At 58.6% G+C, this 16270-nt stretch overlaps 1 protein-coding gene across 3 annotated transcripts in view; it reads right to left on the bottom strand.

Moving 5' to 3' along the window:
* The window catches only part of AGAP3 (ArfGAP with GTPase domain, ankyrin repeat and PH domain 3), a 244918-nt gene that overhangs the window by 91044 nt on the left and 137604 nt on the right, over positions 1–16270 (bottom strand). For 2 of the 3 annotated variants that reach the window (XM_074946654.1, XM_074946656.1), the window contains exons 8-9: positions 9817–9972; positions 5656–5748 (exon numbers count right to left, since the gene is read on the bottom strand). In XM_074946654.1, coding sequence (XP_074802755.1) covers positions 5656–5748; positions 9817–9972 — 249 coding nt within the window. Of the gene's footprint in view, positions 1–5655; positions 5749–6130; positions 7174–9816; positions 9973–16270 lie in introns of those variants that run through there. The other variant, XM_074946657.1, reaches the window with a different exon arrangement.

The raw sequence follows: 16270 nt of genomic DNA, 5'->3' as shown, positions 1-16270 counted from the left end.
AATGCAGCTGCTCCTAACCCACTATGCAAATCAGGACGCGACATATCCCGGCACACGAGAAGGCAGGTATCAGTGTTGTGTTTTCCCAGGACTATTGAGCTAGGGTGCCCCAGATTCCAGACATATCCAGTGGAGTCTGCATTAGCTGGACTTGCTCTTTGTTTAGACTGTACAGTTTGAGGGTTCAGGGTCAAAACTTTGCAAGCTCCATCTAGATCCAGATTTTTGCAGCACGGCTGGGTTGGGACACATGGAGGTCCAGACATTTTTGGGGCAGTGGAAGCAGACAGACTTGTTCTGTATTGAGGCACTAGAAATTGTGAGGGTTGGAGAAAGAAGTGGGAGGGAGCAAGTGCTGGATCCAGGTTTTTGTGACACCACAGGTGTGGCTTGCATCAGGGCTCCCTGTTCTGTGGCTGGACTTGTTCTCTGTTTTGATGATACAGGGTCGGGGCTGAACCGAGAAGCAGCTAGGGAGATCCAGCTCTCCCATTTCCTGGGAAATGGAGCAAAATCCCAATACTACACAGAAAAAGAGATAAGAAGATGAGGCGAGAAAGGAGGGAGAAGAAGGACAAAGCCCAGGTGAGTTGCAGCAGCCACATGTGAACCTGGGGCAGAACCATCACAAATGGGGGGTCCACCCCCGAAGGGCTGGAGACCTCTGTGCTAGCACATCCCACTCATGCGCATGCTCTGTGCACACAATGCCCCAGCTCCCCCCAAAGAATCCCCAACCCCACATACTCACACACACACTCTCCACAAATCCTGCATGTTCCCAATGGCCACACACAGCCACATCCTTATCTACCCCGGGCCTCCCCTGGGGTTCTGCATGTTCTGAATCCTTAGCTAGCTCCTTTTCCCCAGTGCGAAGGTCACAAAAGGGAAGAGGCTGAGAGGGATGAACAGCAAGCCAGCCCACCATCTCCAGCGCGCTTCCCCGGCCCTGCGAGGCTGGCCCGTGTGACTGCCTCGGCGTCTTGTGCTCGGATTGGGGGGTGCGCCGGGAAAGCAGTGGCAGCAGCATGCAGTATGCAGTGTAATGAGGCAGGGAGCCGCGATGGCCCCCAAAGGACTCGTTCACTCCACAAATCTCCCTTCCACTCACTTTTCGCTAAGAATTTTAACACCAAACTTAATTGTAAAGTCGTGTATTGATTGGAAAATGCAAATGGCAATTTAAATGTAATCTCAGCTCCCAGCATGGTCCCAGATCCCAAGAAGGAGGAGTCCCCGGCTCTGGGCCCCGCTGAAGAAGCCAGCCCAACCAGAGCTGGCCCAGGGACCCCAGGCCCTCAGGGCTGACTCCGTGACTGCACACTCAGCAGCAGCATCTGCATGAGGAAGGGGACGTGTGTTTGCTCCCAGGAACCACCAGCTGGGAACGGCAGCCTGCCAGCCCAGCTAGCCCAGTTCTCAGTGTCAAGCGTCCAGCCACAAAGATCCTCTCCCCACCCAGTGCGGGCCTGGGCCTGCCGAGATCATCGCATGGGCACCAGGTGGGGAGCCGGAGCCTCACGTGCAGCAGCCCCCGCACCAGCAGGAGGCCGCGTCTGCCACCCAGGTCAGAGGAGAAGGGCTAGAGAGAGGAGGCTGGACTCCTCTGTCTCACACGGGGGCCACGGGAGTTGGGTGGCTCCAGCTCTAGCGTCTACAACTGGAGTTTGGGAGAGAGAGACATCGGCTCACTAGCAGCATGTTCTGGGCGTGCTGTGATGGGCAAGGCTCAGCGGCTGCCACCCGCTTCCCCGGAACAGCAGCCTTCCCCACTGGTGCAAAAGCATCCCCCAAACTCACTCCCTCCGAGATTCTCTTAACCAGCCTCCTGTCTGAGCACGCAGCCCGCTCATGCAGGGCTCTGCCACCAAAGCTGGGGATGAATCAGCCACCGGCACTGCAGTCCCCTCCCCACAGGACCCAGAAAGGTCACTAGGCAGATTCAACGGAGAATAAGGGAGGTCACCTACGAGTAGCAGGACCTCCCCCCACGTACTGGCCGTGCACGCTGGGCAGCGCTCTACCGGAGGCCACACACGCCCAGGCAGAAGGTCCCGCTTTCCAGCCACCAAACTTAGCCCATATCCATCCTCAGTCCCTCTGCCTCAGTGGGGGGGATTAGCACCCCCGCAGTTACACAGCCAGCCAGTCACACGAGCGGTGACGCTCCGGAGAGGTGGGGATCTGCCGAGGGGATAGGCGCTGAGATCCCCGCTCCCCTCGGAAGGAACAACCCCAGGAGCGCTGGGCAGCAGTTACAAGGTTTGCACTTCTCGGTGACAGCTTCCGGAGCCCTGGCTGCTGTTCTGCAGCTGGAACATTGGGCCCTCAAGACCTCTCTCTGCGGGGAGCCCTGAACCGGAGTGCGGGGCAAGACTTTATCCTTCCCACGCCCCTGCTGAGGTTGTGAGGCTCTAGCACCCCTCTCACGGCAGGGTTACGGCCGGCTCCTCACCACGGACGCCCGGGAATGGATCTTAGCCTCTCTTCCTTTGGCACTAAACTCATTTGCCTTTGTATGGCTCTGGCCACACTCTCCTTGCTAGCAGCAGCAGGGTGGTGAGTTCACAGGGCAGTCGTTTCTCCTGGGACAGGTCCCTGGAAAGGGGATGTGGTTGGGGTAAAGCCATATTCTACCATCTCCAGGGCCCACCAGTTCATCGGAATGCAACACCATGCAGAAATAAAATGGAACTGGTCCTCAGAGCCTCAGGGAAGGGGACCTGTATCAGCATCCGCTGGTCCCCACCTCTCTGCAGAGACCTCAGAAATGCTGCTTTCCAGGGGGTCGTGTCCTCTGCCTAGCAAGCCTCTGGCACCTGCCAGTGTTTGCCCTGGGAGAGCTGTCTCAAGTGAGCTCCTGTCTAGGGGTGGCACCTGGAGAAAGGATGGTCCAGTGGTTGGGGCTCTACTTGAGGACCAGAAGACCTGGGTTCAGATCCCTGTTTGGCCAGTTACTCCCAGGCCGGTCCCTCTGTGTCTGTGGGACAGTTCCCTGACAACCGCTCTGGCCTGCCTAGAGTGAGGGCGAATGCAGCAAGCCTGTCAGAGTGTGAGGCACTCCACACTGCGGTGACGGGGCCAGAGAAACAAGTAAAAAGTACCTGCTGCCATCCCTCAGGCAGGCTGGGATCCCCTGAGCCTGGCTGCTGCCCAGGGCCTATCAAAGCCTCCCAGGACTCTGCTGACACCACTCTGAAGAGACCGGAGCCAGCCCCATCAGAGGCAGCATGCCATGTGAGCAGAGCTAGCCTGGCCTGGCTGTGAAAGCTCAGGACGAGCTGTACCTGGCATGCTGGGGCAGTGCGGCCAAGCAGCTGCAGGGATCTGAGTCACCGCCCAAGAGTTCATGGTCAGAGACATGACCCAGGGACCCATCATGGCTCCAAGAGCTGGAGCCCTGGGAGAACCTCCAGGAAGGAACGGGACCTGCTGGAAGTGAAGGGAGGCCCTGATCCAAGCCCTGGGTGTCGCCCTCCCCCACTGAAGAGTCTGTGGGCACCTGAGCAGAGACAGCTCTGCGCGCTCCTCGGACAAGGAGAGAACAGAGCTGGTGCACCCTGCTGGGCCTTTCAGCAGCGCAGCGAGACCGCGGAGGCATCGCTTGCTCCTTGCTCTCGGGGCGGAAGGGGTGCAGGCCAAGCGTCCCCTGGGCTCACCTGTCAGGGCAGTTGGTACCGTGACATCCCAGAAACCCAAGCATATCCTGGTGCCACTGCGCAGGATCTGTCCAGCCAGCCCTTCAAACTCCCACTCCCCATCGTACCTGAGCCTCCCTGACTGACCACATTCTGCACTGCCCTTTGGCAACGGGAACAAGTCCCACAACGCTCCTTGGGCCAGGGACTGTCTGGAATATGTTTGTATGGGGCCCCAGCCTCTATGTCCCACCAGAGTCACCAATTCTCATGGTTTTATTGTGGTTTCTGCAGTACTTGGTGCTTCTCCAAAAGCCCCAGCTCCTGGAGTCCAGTGAACATGGAGAATTGCAACTTTCCAAGGCCAGTCTTGGGGGCCGAGTCATGAATAGAGTGAGGGTACCGCCTTGTCCCTACATGCTGTCTCTGCCCCGCACAGGGGTTCTGCCCAGCACTTCCCCCTGCCCCTCCCGCCTGGCAGCCTGTGCAGGTCCAGAGGCACAGCACACAAACCCAGCCACTAAGTACCCACGCTGATTGGACACCGCTTCTAAAAGTTGGGGAGGAGGGGGCAGATCGGCTCTAGGAATAACTGGGGGGCAGGTCTCTGGCCCGCGTTACATCAGGGGTCAGACAGGATGGTCATGTGACCCTTCTTCCCGCCAGAGTTGGCGGCAACAAGGGCCAGGTTCCATATCTAGGGGTTCCTCTTCAACAATACAACACAAAACCGTCTCCAGCCCCGACCCAGTAACCTGGGACAATTACACACCACCCCTGGCCGCCTCAAAGAGGCAAAACTTCCCTTCTCGCAAGCACAAAGGTCCCGGCTGGCCTTGGCATCTGTGAACCTGTGGAAAGTGATGGTGCCAGGGGTGGCTGGGTCAATGTTTATCCCGCAGCAGATACCCCTGGAGAGGGGCTAGGAGAGCCAGGGCCAGCACACAACCCCTGCAATAGGACCCGGGGATGCAGCCAGCCCCACAAGAGATGGAGAAAGGGGAGCAAGGGGAAGGGATGGCCAGATGCCCCCAGCTAACAGAAACAGGGGATTAAACAGCCCACAGGGACCTCAGGTCAAGCTCCAATTTGGTGAGGAGGAAAGGACTCAGTGAGCAGGACCTACCCCAAGGAGAGACGGGGGGCACGATCTGGGTGTGCATCTTATCTGTCCCCCTTCCTACCCAGAGCCTGAGCCACGCTGGCCTCCATGGCCTCCCTGCCTTCAACCTGCTGTACCACAGCCAGCCAGAGACCCCTCCCCATCGCCCCAGAGCCAGAGCCAACCACAAACCCCCTCCCCATCACCCCAGAGCCAGCCACAGACCCCCTCCTCATCACCCGAGAGCCAGCCACAGACCCCCTCCCCATTACCCCAAAGGCAGCTACAGACTCTGGCCCTGCAGGCTCGCAGCTGGGCCCCGCTGGGCCACAGGGCGCGGCTCCCCAACAGGAGGCCAGCGCCTGCGTGTCCTCAGACAGCAAACCCAGGCCAGGAGCCAGAGCCAGGGCCGGGGCCAGGAACCGGAGCCGGGAGCTGGAGCTGGGGCCGGGGCCAGGAGCCGGAGCCGGGGCCAGGAACCGGAGCCGGAGCCAGGGCCGGGGCCGGGGGCAGGAGCTGGAGCCGGGGCCAGGAGCCGGAGCCGCAGCGACGCTCTGCTGCCCTCTGCTGGGGAGCACTGGTACCAGCGCGCGTATGGCAAACGCCCACGCAACAGGTGCGCGCACACACACACGGGGGCACGGGGGGGGCTGCGCACACACACACGCACACGCAGAAGGCAGAGCTGGTGACAGCGACACATGCATGGAAACACAATGAGCCTGAGACAGACACTGCCCTGCTCCCACTGGGACACCCGCGTGGCCTAGCCCAGCATGCGCCCATGGCATATGCTCCCCTTGCCACGCCCCGGCCCAGGCTGCGACGCCCTGCTGCCCTTCAGGAGGCCTGAGGACCCCTGCCCCAGCGGGCAGTGCTCTGGCATGATTAGGGGGGCCGGGGAATCCGAACCTGCTTCATGGGAATGGCCCGCCCGCTGCCGATACTGTCCGCCTTGCACTCCGGCACCTTCTTCTCCCGCTCCGGGTCTGCGCCCTTTCGAGACTGGAAGAGAAGAGACACAGGCGCATTAGACACAGGGGCAGGGGAAGAAGGAACACACAGCCCACTTTTCTCCCCGCTGGGCCAGCACACGCTCCCCAGGGCAGCCTCTTCCCCATCCCCTCTAAGGACGCTGTGATCAGCCTCAACTCCCATCCTGGCCTCCCCAGAGCCCACCTGCTCCCAAGCTTCCCGCCCAGCCCCCCAAACCATCTAACACCCTGCCCCAAAGCCGTTCTCCTCACAGCAAAGGGCTGCCCCTGATTCCTCTCTCCCTCAGGGGCACACAGCACACGGTGACACAAACAGGAAGAGCATGGGATGTCGGTGGAGCATGGATGGAAGCAGGAGAGGCCAAGGCAGTGAAAGGAACTCACACTCCTACTAATCCAACAGATTTATTCCGTGAACACACTTGCACCATACAAAGTAGCACAGGTCACTGGGCAGAGAGACCAGCCCCTTACAAAAGAGCATGGACAATAACTATCGAGTATACATCTAGAGAGTCTAGAGCAGTATCGGATACTCCTTGAGGATGGCTGTGGTGAGAGCAAACTCCAGTAAATACAATATGAAATATACAGTCTGTGGAGCAGAACTCATTCAAGGTGCTTAAGACAGGAAAATATCAAGTCATACACGGCACGGAGCACAATCAATACATTCAGAATCACAACAATGGCAGCAGAAGGGCAGCCACAACGTCTCTCCCTTGTGTCCTACGAGCTCCCTCAGGTGGGGAGCTCCCCATGTGCTTTGGATCAGAAAGAAACGTCTGCCCTGCGCGCCTGGGACACCAATCTGCTCGCTTTTGGGCCCAGGATAAAGCCAGGAGATCGAAAGAGAAGAAAAGAAAGAGACACAGATGGCTGCTCTGCCGCGAGGAGGAAGAGGAGGAGGAGCAGGAGTCCATGCAGGCTGCAGGAAAACGCAGGAAGGAGGAAGGGGCCGGAGTGCGAGCAGCAGGTGCTAGCGGGCAGCAAAGCGTCCCTTGGCCCATCCGTCTCCGCTGGCTGCTGTTGCCCTGGTCCCGCTGGGTCTGCAGGTCTTTCCATCCCAGGAGGGTCGTCCGCCTGGCATCCCCGGAACATGGAAAGGGCCTAGACAGCATCCGGCAGGCCCAGAAATGTCCCAGCTTAGAGTGCACGTGCAGGCCGTCGCAGCGCTTCCTAGACTTTACATGGGGGGGGGTTAAAAGGCTCCTGCGTGTCTCCGGGAGGGGAACCCATGCTGGCTGGAGGGCGGGCGGGCGAGCCTCTAATCTTAGATCAATCCCAGTGCCCATCCCTTATCCGGCCCTGGAGAGGCAATGAAAAGTGAGAGAATTTGTACAGAGGTGCCGTGTGTAACCACCTGGATCTTCTAATTTGGAAGGAGTTGGAAAGGCCTTTTTGTAGATGAAAAGTTGGAAACAGTGGCACATATCTGCAAATATCGAAAGAATAAAGAGTTTGGCAAGTTATACTCAGAACACGGACATGAGTCTGTCAGCGGTGGGGACAGACAGACAGGCCAGCCACGGAGCAGGCAGCCAGAGGCAGCAGCAGGCCGAGCTCCGGAGTTGCATTCCAGAGCTAGCCTGGGAGGCAGCCATCGCTGAGAACGGGAGTCAGTCTCCACCTGGTGGCCACACACCCGTCTGTCTGCACCTCACTCCCAGGGACGGGAGCACAGGAGAGGCCCCAGGCAGCAGGGCACTTACAGCCAGAGGGGAGGAGGCCTGCAGATGAAACTCCAGGGAACAAACTGCAGCTCGGAGCTGGGTGAGCTGCTCCCAGAGCAGGGCACTTCGTGTCTCTCCCCAATGCTAGAAACCTAGGCAAGGCCCTGCACACCCACCCAGAGGGGCCAGCCGACCCAGCGAGAGCAGGCCTTGCCGCTTCTCCCACCCCATGTATGCAGGGATGGGGCGGGGTGCTTGGCCGCGCTAGTGGCCGGACAAACTGCTCTGCCCAGCCCAGCTGTGGGGGGAGGGAGGGAATCAGCACCTTCAAATCCTGCTGCTGCCATGGCCACCGCCACCCTATGTGAGTCATGTGTGTGCAGCCAGCAAGCGTGAGCCCCAGCATGAGTGAGCGAAGCCCCGCACAAAGCCAAGTGAGCAAGAACCCCAGACTGAGCGAGCATGAACCCCACAGAGAGCAAGTGAGTGTGAGCCGCAGACTGAGTGAGCGTGAGCCCCACAGAGAAGACAAGCGAGCAGGAACCCCCTAGAGATGGCAAGCGTGAGCCCCAGACTGAGCAGGTGCCCCCCAGAGAGTGAGTGTGAACCCCAGACTGAGTGAGCATGAGCCCCACATAGAAGGCAAGCGAGCAGGAACCCCCTCAAGATGGCAAGCAAGCCTGAGCCCCAGACTGAGCAAAAGAGGGCAAGCAAGCAGGAACCCCTAGAGACGGCAAGCAAGCGTGAGCCCCGATTGATGACTTCCATAGTGATGAAGCATGAGCCCCAGAATGAAGAAGCTGAGAATGAGCATGTCACCACAAGCCTGATGCGCTCCAGCAGGAGCGAAAGGGAGAGTGTGAACATGAACTGACGGCGAGTCCAGAACCAGTGGGTGTGTGGACAAGCGTGAGAGCACGAGAGAACTGGTGTGCACTGGTGCACAACAGTAAGTGTGAGCATGAGCGAGAGTAACGACGGGGGAGGGAGCAGGAAATCCATTAGAACAGGAGCACAACAGTGAGCATGACCACGTAGGAGACTCTACAGGCCCCTGTGAGAGAATGTGGGGGGGGCACGTGCTGAAGGGTGTTGGGGAGCAGCGGGGTCCACGGTGGGAACTGTGTGCACTGGGGGTGAGGGTGTTGGGGAGGTGCAGGTGGGTGAGAGGTGTATGCACTGGGCATACGGGTATGCACACTGGGAAGGTGGGTATGTGTGGGTGTTGGGGAGCAGTGGGAGGGTGTGCGCACTCATGTACAGGTGTTGGGGAGCAGTGGGCGGGCGTGCGCACTGGTGTATGGGTGCTGGGGAGCGGTGGGTGGGTGTTGGGGGAACAGTGGACGGGTGTGCTCACCAGTGTACGGGTGCTGGGGAACAGTGGAGTTCCCAGTTGCTGTGTGTGTTCAGACAGGGGGATGGAGGTGCACGTGGGGCATGTTGGGATGGTGTGTGGGGAGGCCCGGGTGCCTTGGGGACAGTGGGGTGGCTGTGTGCGCACATGGGTGTAGAGTGTGCTGAGAGATGGGGTGCAAACACAACCAGCAGAAATAACAGCTGTAAATGTCCCCAATTGACTCCCCATGATGTCGTCCTCAATCCCCTGGTTCAAACATGCCCAGCCCTCCCCCTACATATCAGCAGGGGCCCCTCGGTGTCCGGCTAGCGTCACACATGGATGCAAGGGGGACTCCATGTGCCATTGCTGGCTCTGAGCACCACCGCCCACGAGACCCTGCCGGGCTTATTCAGCCAGTGCAGAAACAGAGTCCCAGCCTCTGGGGACGTCAGCCCCTGCTCGGGGGACATGGCCCCAGGGAGAGCGATGGGAAAGGGGCACCAGTGCTGTACGCCCACGCAGGCAGAGCCACCCCTCACTCCCCACGCAAGGAGGATGCACACGCACACACGGACATGGAGGATACACACACAGGATGCACATGCTCATGCACGCAGAGGAGACCGGGTATGCAGAGGACACACACGTACGCAGAGGATACACATGCACACAGAGGATGCACACGCACACACACACGGGGAGGATTCACACACGCACACGGAGGACGCACACACACAGAGGACGCACACACACATTCGGGGAGGATGCACGCACACAGAGGACGCGCGCACACACACACACAGAGGACACACACACACGGAGAACGCACACGCACACACTCGGGGAGGATTCACACACGCACACAGAGGATGCACACACGTGCATGCACAAACACACACACACAAACACGCACTGCACTGCGCTCCCCACAGCCTCTCCGCCCCCATGTGCCCACAGAAGTCGCGCTCTGCGCCGTGGCCCGAGCACACGCATGGCCGGGAGCACGGCCGCCCTGTGCCGATGGGACCACGCCCCCCTGGCACGTCCCGCCGCTGGCCACACTCACCGTGAAGATGTTGGAGCGCCGCTTGGACTGCTTGCGGATGGGGGTGGGCGTATTGGAGGCAGCGATGGTCTCGATGCGCAGCTCCCGCTGGCCGATGCTGGGGGTGGAGGGCACGGAGGAGGAGTAGTCGCTAAAGGCGCCGCTGCCATTGCTCGCCTGCGAGAGAGAGAGAAGGAGCGAGAGAGAGAGAGCTGGGGTATGCCTGGGACCCGCCAGCAGGCTGCCCCCTGGGTGGCTACAACCCCCCCTGAGCGACCTCGCACGGCAGACTGCCCCTGGTGCCCCAGGGAAGCCAGCTCAGGCAAAGGCTTGGAACGGAGGGCACGGAGCTTGCGGGGGACCACACAGCTCACAACAACCCTGACTGCAGGTTCTCCCCGGGCTGGGATGCGGCTCGTGACGCTGCAGCGGGGCTGGCTTCTCTGAGGACTGTAGGACTAGCCCCTCGGTGCTGGACCTAGGGGTGCAGTGGGGTTTCCACTGTACGCAGGGTTAGTTCGGTTCAATGGCTCTTGGCACCCCCGCCACACAGACTGTCCCAGCAGCCCTGGACCAGCCAGAGTAGCTCAGGCAAGGCACTGCTGGCACAATGCCGGCTGCATGAGGAAGGCCGAGAAGTCCTGTGGTGAGCAGCTCTTCTCTCCTGCCCCTTCCAATGGAGGCTGCAAACACCCCAAAGCAGGAGGCCAGGGAGCCCTGCCAGACTCTTGGGTTCGTTTCAGTTTCTTGTCACCCCCCTGTGGCAGCTCCAGATGCACCTGTATCCAGACAAACACCTGACCCTTGTCTCACTTCTGCCAGCCCTCGGACCCCATGCGGCTTAGTGGCAGTGAGTTCCTCAGTCCAAGTGCACACTGTACAAAGAATGGCTCCTGACTGTACAGTAACTGGCTGCTGGTGACATTTGTCTGGGTGGATCCCACAGCCGGGGCACACGCGGGGCCTCCTGGCCAGCAGCTTCCATTGGGGTTGCGCCTGGATACTGTGTGTCCACCGGCACCCCTCCCAGAGTCACCCCGGGGGATGCAGCCTCCCCCACCGTGCCCTTCCCTCACTGATCCAGAGGGCAAGATGGCCTCGAAGGAGTGGGAGAGGAGCGCAGGTTGCAGGATCTGCCCAACCATCTCCTCCTCCTGCCAGTGTGGATCCACATGCACTGCTGACAATCCGACGACGAGCGAGCAGCTCCCAAACGAGGCCGGTGAGGTCTGAGGAGGGAGCCAGATCTAGGCAGTAACACAGCGTCAAGGTGCAGATTGAACTCCATGATGCAACCCTGCCAAGCTCTCTGGTAGCAAGGTTCCTAAGTCTCGCTAAAGGAGCTGCAGCGCCAATGCCCACAGGAGGGGAGAGGCCTGCAGCTCACAACAAACTGGGCTGGCCCACTGGGATAACCTCTGGGGAAAAGACTGCCCCCAGAACTATCACTGCGGGCTGCAAACTACAAGGCAACTCCTGAGTGGTTTTGTCCTATCCGAATAAACAGAAAGGGCTCTCTGAGCACCCAAGACATGCAGCCTCGCCTCCCCAGGGTGAGAAATCAGATAGGTCACCTGCCTGCTTCAGGTGGGAGCAAGAACACACCTTGGAGAAGGCCTGGGGCAGGGACTGAGCCTCCCCCATCCCTACGAGCACCACGTAGGAAAGTGAGGCATTAGGGCTCGCAGCCCACCATCTCTGGCTGTGACAACAGCCACCGAGAAAGCCATTGAGTCCTTCCTGGGTCCCCGCAGACCAGGTGGACTAGGCTGAGCTGCTAGCTGGGCCCTCTAACTGATGGATTAACACCCTGGAGAGTCTGGGGGACCACAGGGGGTGAGCACCAGGTAGGCTCAGGCGGATGGCAGGCAGAGGCTGCAGCCAGGGGGGCTCTGACTTAAGTGATGGCAGGACCGGTTTGCTACAAGTGAAGGAGACAGTTCACCCGGGGCAGGAGTGTGTACAGGAACCAGGTGTGTCCGAGTACCCCAGACAGAAAACCCTGCAGAGGGAGCTGGTGGGTTGTTCCTTGCTGTGGATGAGGATGCCATGGACATCTGTGGCACAGGATCTTCTGGTGATGCTCAGTGAGCTAACATCCATGTGGCCAGTGGCAGGGACCTGAAGGATCTGCCCCCTGCTTCTGAGACAGAAGATCCAGGATGTTTGGAAGGGGAGCAGGCCATACGGACACACGTAGCAGGTCTGTCTCGCCTCGAAAGGAGCTGCACAATTCATTGTAGCTGCGTCTCATCTATTCTCCCTGATGACCCTGCAGATGAGGCCCTGGAGAAAGCATGCAGGAGACCTCCTGTCCATGAGAAGAGGAAGGCATGTGGGAGACTGCGTGTGGAGCAGAGCAGGGGGCACTTGCTCTGATTACTGGCAAACTGATCTGTCCAAGGGAACAGGGATTTGAGGACAGTTTCCTTCCGGAGCCCCTCCTGGGGCAATGAAAGCTTCCTGCCAACGGAGTGGGCCAGGCCGCTCTCACTCATTAGCGCTGCCCAGTGGGAATGGCTTCCGGACCAGAGATGGCCAAGCCCTGTCCTGACTCCTGACACAGCACATGGTTCACGGTGCTGTCAGGAGAGGGAGAGCCACACGCTTCCCAGAGCCCTGCCTACAACATGGCCTGCTCTGATCCACCATAGAACAAGGGGCTCTCCAGGGCCCACAGACCCGGGGGCATTCCCCACCCCAGTGCGGAAGCATCTGGCATGGATGCTGCTGTAGGAAGGGGTGAATGGAAGGCCCCCCTGTTCAGACTGACTCTGGCTCAGTGAGATGAATGTCCCCACCGTGTCTGCTGGCTGGTAGACTGCCTTCAGCCAGGGGAATGGGCCACACGCCCCAGCTGCCTGTGCGTGGCTGGCTGTGGTGAGAGGATGGGCTGGGATCTCTCCGGAGGCTGGAAGGTCTTTGGAATCCAGTAGTGCTCCTACAAAGCCAGAGACCGCTGGCACGGTTCCCTTGCAAACCGAGGCACGAGACAGACTCAGCACTGCAGCTGTCCTGCAGGGATCTGCCCTGGACAAACCAGGCTGCGAGGCGGGGTGCACGTGTCACGGCTCTCCAGGGGTGAGCTCTGCCATGGCCTCGATATACTTTCGGGGAGGACCCCTCTAGGCTTAGCTTTCCCCACGGTGAACCCCACAGACCCGTGCTCCCAGACCAGGCCTGTGGGCTCCAGCCCTGTCTGACTCGCAGCGCGGCTCCTTAGACTCCTGCAGAGACGTCCCTCTGTCAGGGAGCGACGCTCCCAGTCTGCAGCACGGCCCACTCACAACAAGGCAGCGTTTATCTGTCACCTGGACTCCGAGTCCTCAGGTCAGCACGGGGAAACCAAGTTTCAGGCAGAGCCCACGCTGGCAGAAGCAGATGTTCTGACTCCCTGCCACCCTCTTTCCCCCTCCAGCGGCAGATTTGGGTGTCTGCAGCTGCACACCTAACACCCAGCTGCTCCCGCCTCAGTTTCTCTGTCTCCGCAAGTTGGGTTCACGCGTCAGCTTCCTTTGCTTCCAATAGTTTAAACTAATCTGCCGTCATGGAGGTTTCCAGCCTCTCCACAGAGGCCCAGATGTGGCCAGGCCTCAACAGTGCCTTGTGCCTCCTCTGTGCCCCCCACACCAAGCTCTTAGTCTCCTGGTCCCAGAGAGGAGGTTAACCCCTTCGCACCCAGCGGGTAGCAACATAAAGGGAGAGGGTACACTGAGTCACACATAGTGTTTATAGAAATATTACCAAAGCCTCCTGCATTCTCTCCAGCATGTGCCCCAACATCAGAGGACGGCTGTCCCTCCCGCCAGATGCTTGGTAAACCCTGCTGGGGCCATGAGCGGCAAACAGTGGAGAGGCTAATAGAGGGAGTTTGCCTGGAATCTGTCCGAGAGGAGTACGCTAAGGGGTGTGTTGGGGGGGCTGTGTTGGTGAGTATCTGAGTGTCTGTTGTGAGGATAGTTTGTCAGTTTGACCGTGTGCTTGAAAAGTGTGAATTGGGAGTGCTTTGTTCCAGGTGGGCCTTGAGTGGCCCTGACTGTTATAAAGAGGCAGCCCGCTGTGAACCAGCTGAGCGGCGAGCAGTGGAGAGGCTAACAGAGGGAGTTTGCCTGGGGAGAGCCCACTGAGGCTTCCATCTTGCAGGCTTCTCTGAGAAGTTACTGCAACATCTGAGGAAGCTCGTAGAAGGAAGGTAATATGGATGGTGAGCAATCAGCCGTTGTGACCTGTACTGGATGTGCCATGTTTGTCTTTCTTCCACAGGACAGAAGCGACTTTGTCTGTACAAAGTGCAAGCTGGTTTCCATATTGGAAGAGAAGGTTCAAGGTCTGGAGCAACAGGTATCGACGCTGCGTTGCATAAGAGAAACTGAAGATTTCCTGGACAGACGTCAGGATATGCTTCTACGGGCACAAGGTTCTAAAGATTCAGAGCAGGCTGCACTGCGGGGACAGGAGAACAGTGAAGAAATTTGGCAGCATGTGACCTCCAGAAGAAGAAAGGGGAGCGTCCATGTACCAGCAACGCAGATACAGGTAAGTAACCGTCTTCATGTTCTCTCCACAGGTCCTAATGCGGAGAGTGGACTAGATGATACAGCTGAGGGAAGGGAGCAGAAGGAGGATTGGAAGGCATGAGATGCACTGTCCTAGGGTTGGGGGTTCCACGACCCCCATTCCCAAAAGAAGGAGGCGGGTGGTGGTGGTCGGGGACTCTCTCCTCAGGGGGACTGAGTCATCTATCTGCCGCCCTGACCAGGAAAACCAAGAAGTCTGCTGCTTGCCAGGAGCTAGGATTCACGATGTGACGGAGAGACTGCCGAGACTCATCAAGCCCTCGGATCGCTACCCCTTCCTGCTTCTCCATGTGGGCACCAATGATACTGCCAAGAATGACCTTGAGCGGATCACTGCAGACTACGTGGCTCTGGAAAGAAGGATAAAGGAGTTTGAGGCGCAAGTGGTCTTCTCGTCCATCCTCCCCGTGGAAGGAAAAGGCCTGGGCAGAGACCATCGAATCGTGGAAGCCAATGAATGGCTACGCAGGTGGTGTCAGTGAGAAGGCTTTGGATTCTTTGACCATGAGATAGTGTTCCAAGAAGGAGGAGTGCTAGGCAGAGATGGGCTCCACCTAACGAAGAGAAGGAAGAGCATCTTCGCAAGCAGGCTGGCTAACCTAGTGAGGAGGGCTTTAAACTAGGTGTGACGAAGTGGGACTGTTCTTAATGTTTCCTCTGAATACTGTAGGCGTGCCTCAGTTTCCCCTAGGCATTTCTTAAGTCTCTAGGTGGTGGGATAAGGGGGTGTAATTGTTGCAGAGCAAAGGGCCAGTGTACATAAATGGCTGACACACTGTCTCCTGGCGACTGATGGCCTGGGCTCTTCCCCCCTGCAAGGTGAGAGCTAAAGGGGTGGAGAACAAAGGAATCAGGTAACCTCTTGGCCCAGAAAAGGGACAAAGCCCAGAGGAGGAGGGGCTGGAGAGAGTTTCAGTTTTGGGCTGGCTGAGGACGAAGGAGTGAAGTGCAGACGTGGTTGTCTGGCTGACTGCCCCCCAAAATGGACCCGGCTGTGGGGTCCTGTACTCTGTACCTACAAGCTCTGTTTTGGACCGTGTTCCTGTCGTCTAATAAACCCCTGTTTTACTGGCTGGCTAAGACTGACTGTGAAGTTGGCGGCAGGACCCTCTCGCTTCCCCAGGACCCCACCTGCGTGGACTCGCTGTGGGAAGCGCATGGAGGGGCGGGGAATGCTGAAGGCTCCGAGGTCAGACCCAGGAAGGTGGAAGCTGTGAGAGTCACAGAGAGGAGGCTCTCCCAGAGATCTGACTGGCTTCATAGGGAGCAGTTCCAGAGCATCGCCCGCGGACCCCGTGACACTAGGTTCACCGGGGGAAGGTGACCAAAGCCCTTAGGTAAGTGGGGAAGTGAGATACCAAGGGGAAGCAAGAGCAGGAGAGCGCGAGAGGGGAGGGCTCCTGCCTCATACTGAGAAAGCGGGACAATCAGCGAGTTATCTCAAGTGCCTATACACAAATGCTAGAAGCCGGGGAAACAAGCAGGGAGAACTGGAAGTCCTGGCACAGTCAAGGAATTATGATTTGATTGGAATAACAGAGACTTGATGGGATAACTCACATGACTGGAATACTGTCATGGATGGATATAAACTGTTCAGGAAAAAGGACCGCGGGGTTACAGTGGACGAGAAGCTGGATATGAGTCAACAGTGTGCCCTTGTTGCCAAGAAGGCCAATGGCATTTTGGGATGTATAAGTAGGGGCATAGCCAGCAGATCGAGGGACGAGATCGTTCCCCTCTATTCGACATTGGTGAGGCCTCATCTGGAGTACTGTGTCCAGTTTTGGGCCCCACACTACAAGAAGGATGTGGAAAAATTGGAAAGAGTCCAGCAGAGGGCAACAAAAATGATTAGGGGACTGGAACACATGACTTATGAGGAGAGGCTGAGGGAA

The sequence above is a fragment of the Natator depressus genome, chromosome 2 (assembly GCF_965152275.1).
Source record: "Natator depressus isolate rNatDep1 chromosome 2, rNatDep2.hap1, whole genome shotgun sequence".
NCBI classification, from domain to species: Eukaryota; Metazoa; Chordata; order Testudines; family Cheloniidae; genus Natator; species Natator depressus.
This window is presented reverse-complemented; position numbering and strand designations above follow the sequence as displayed.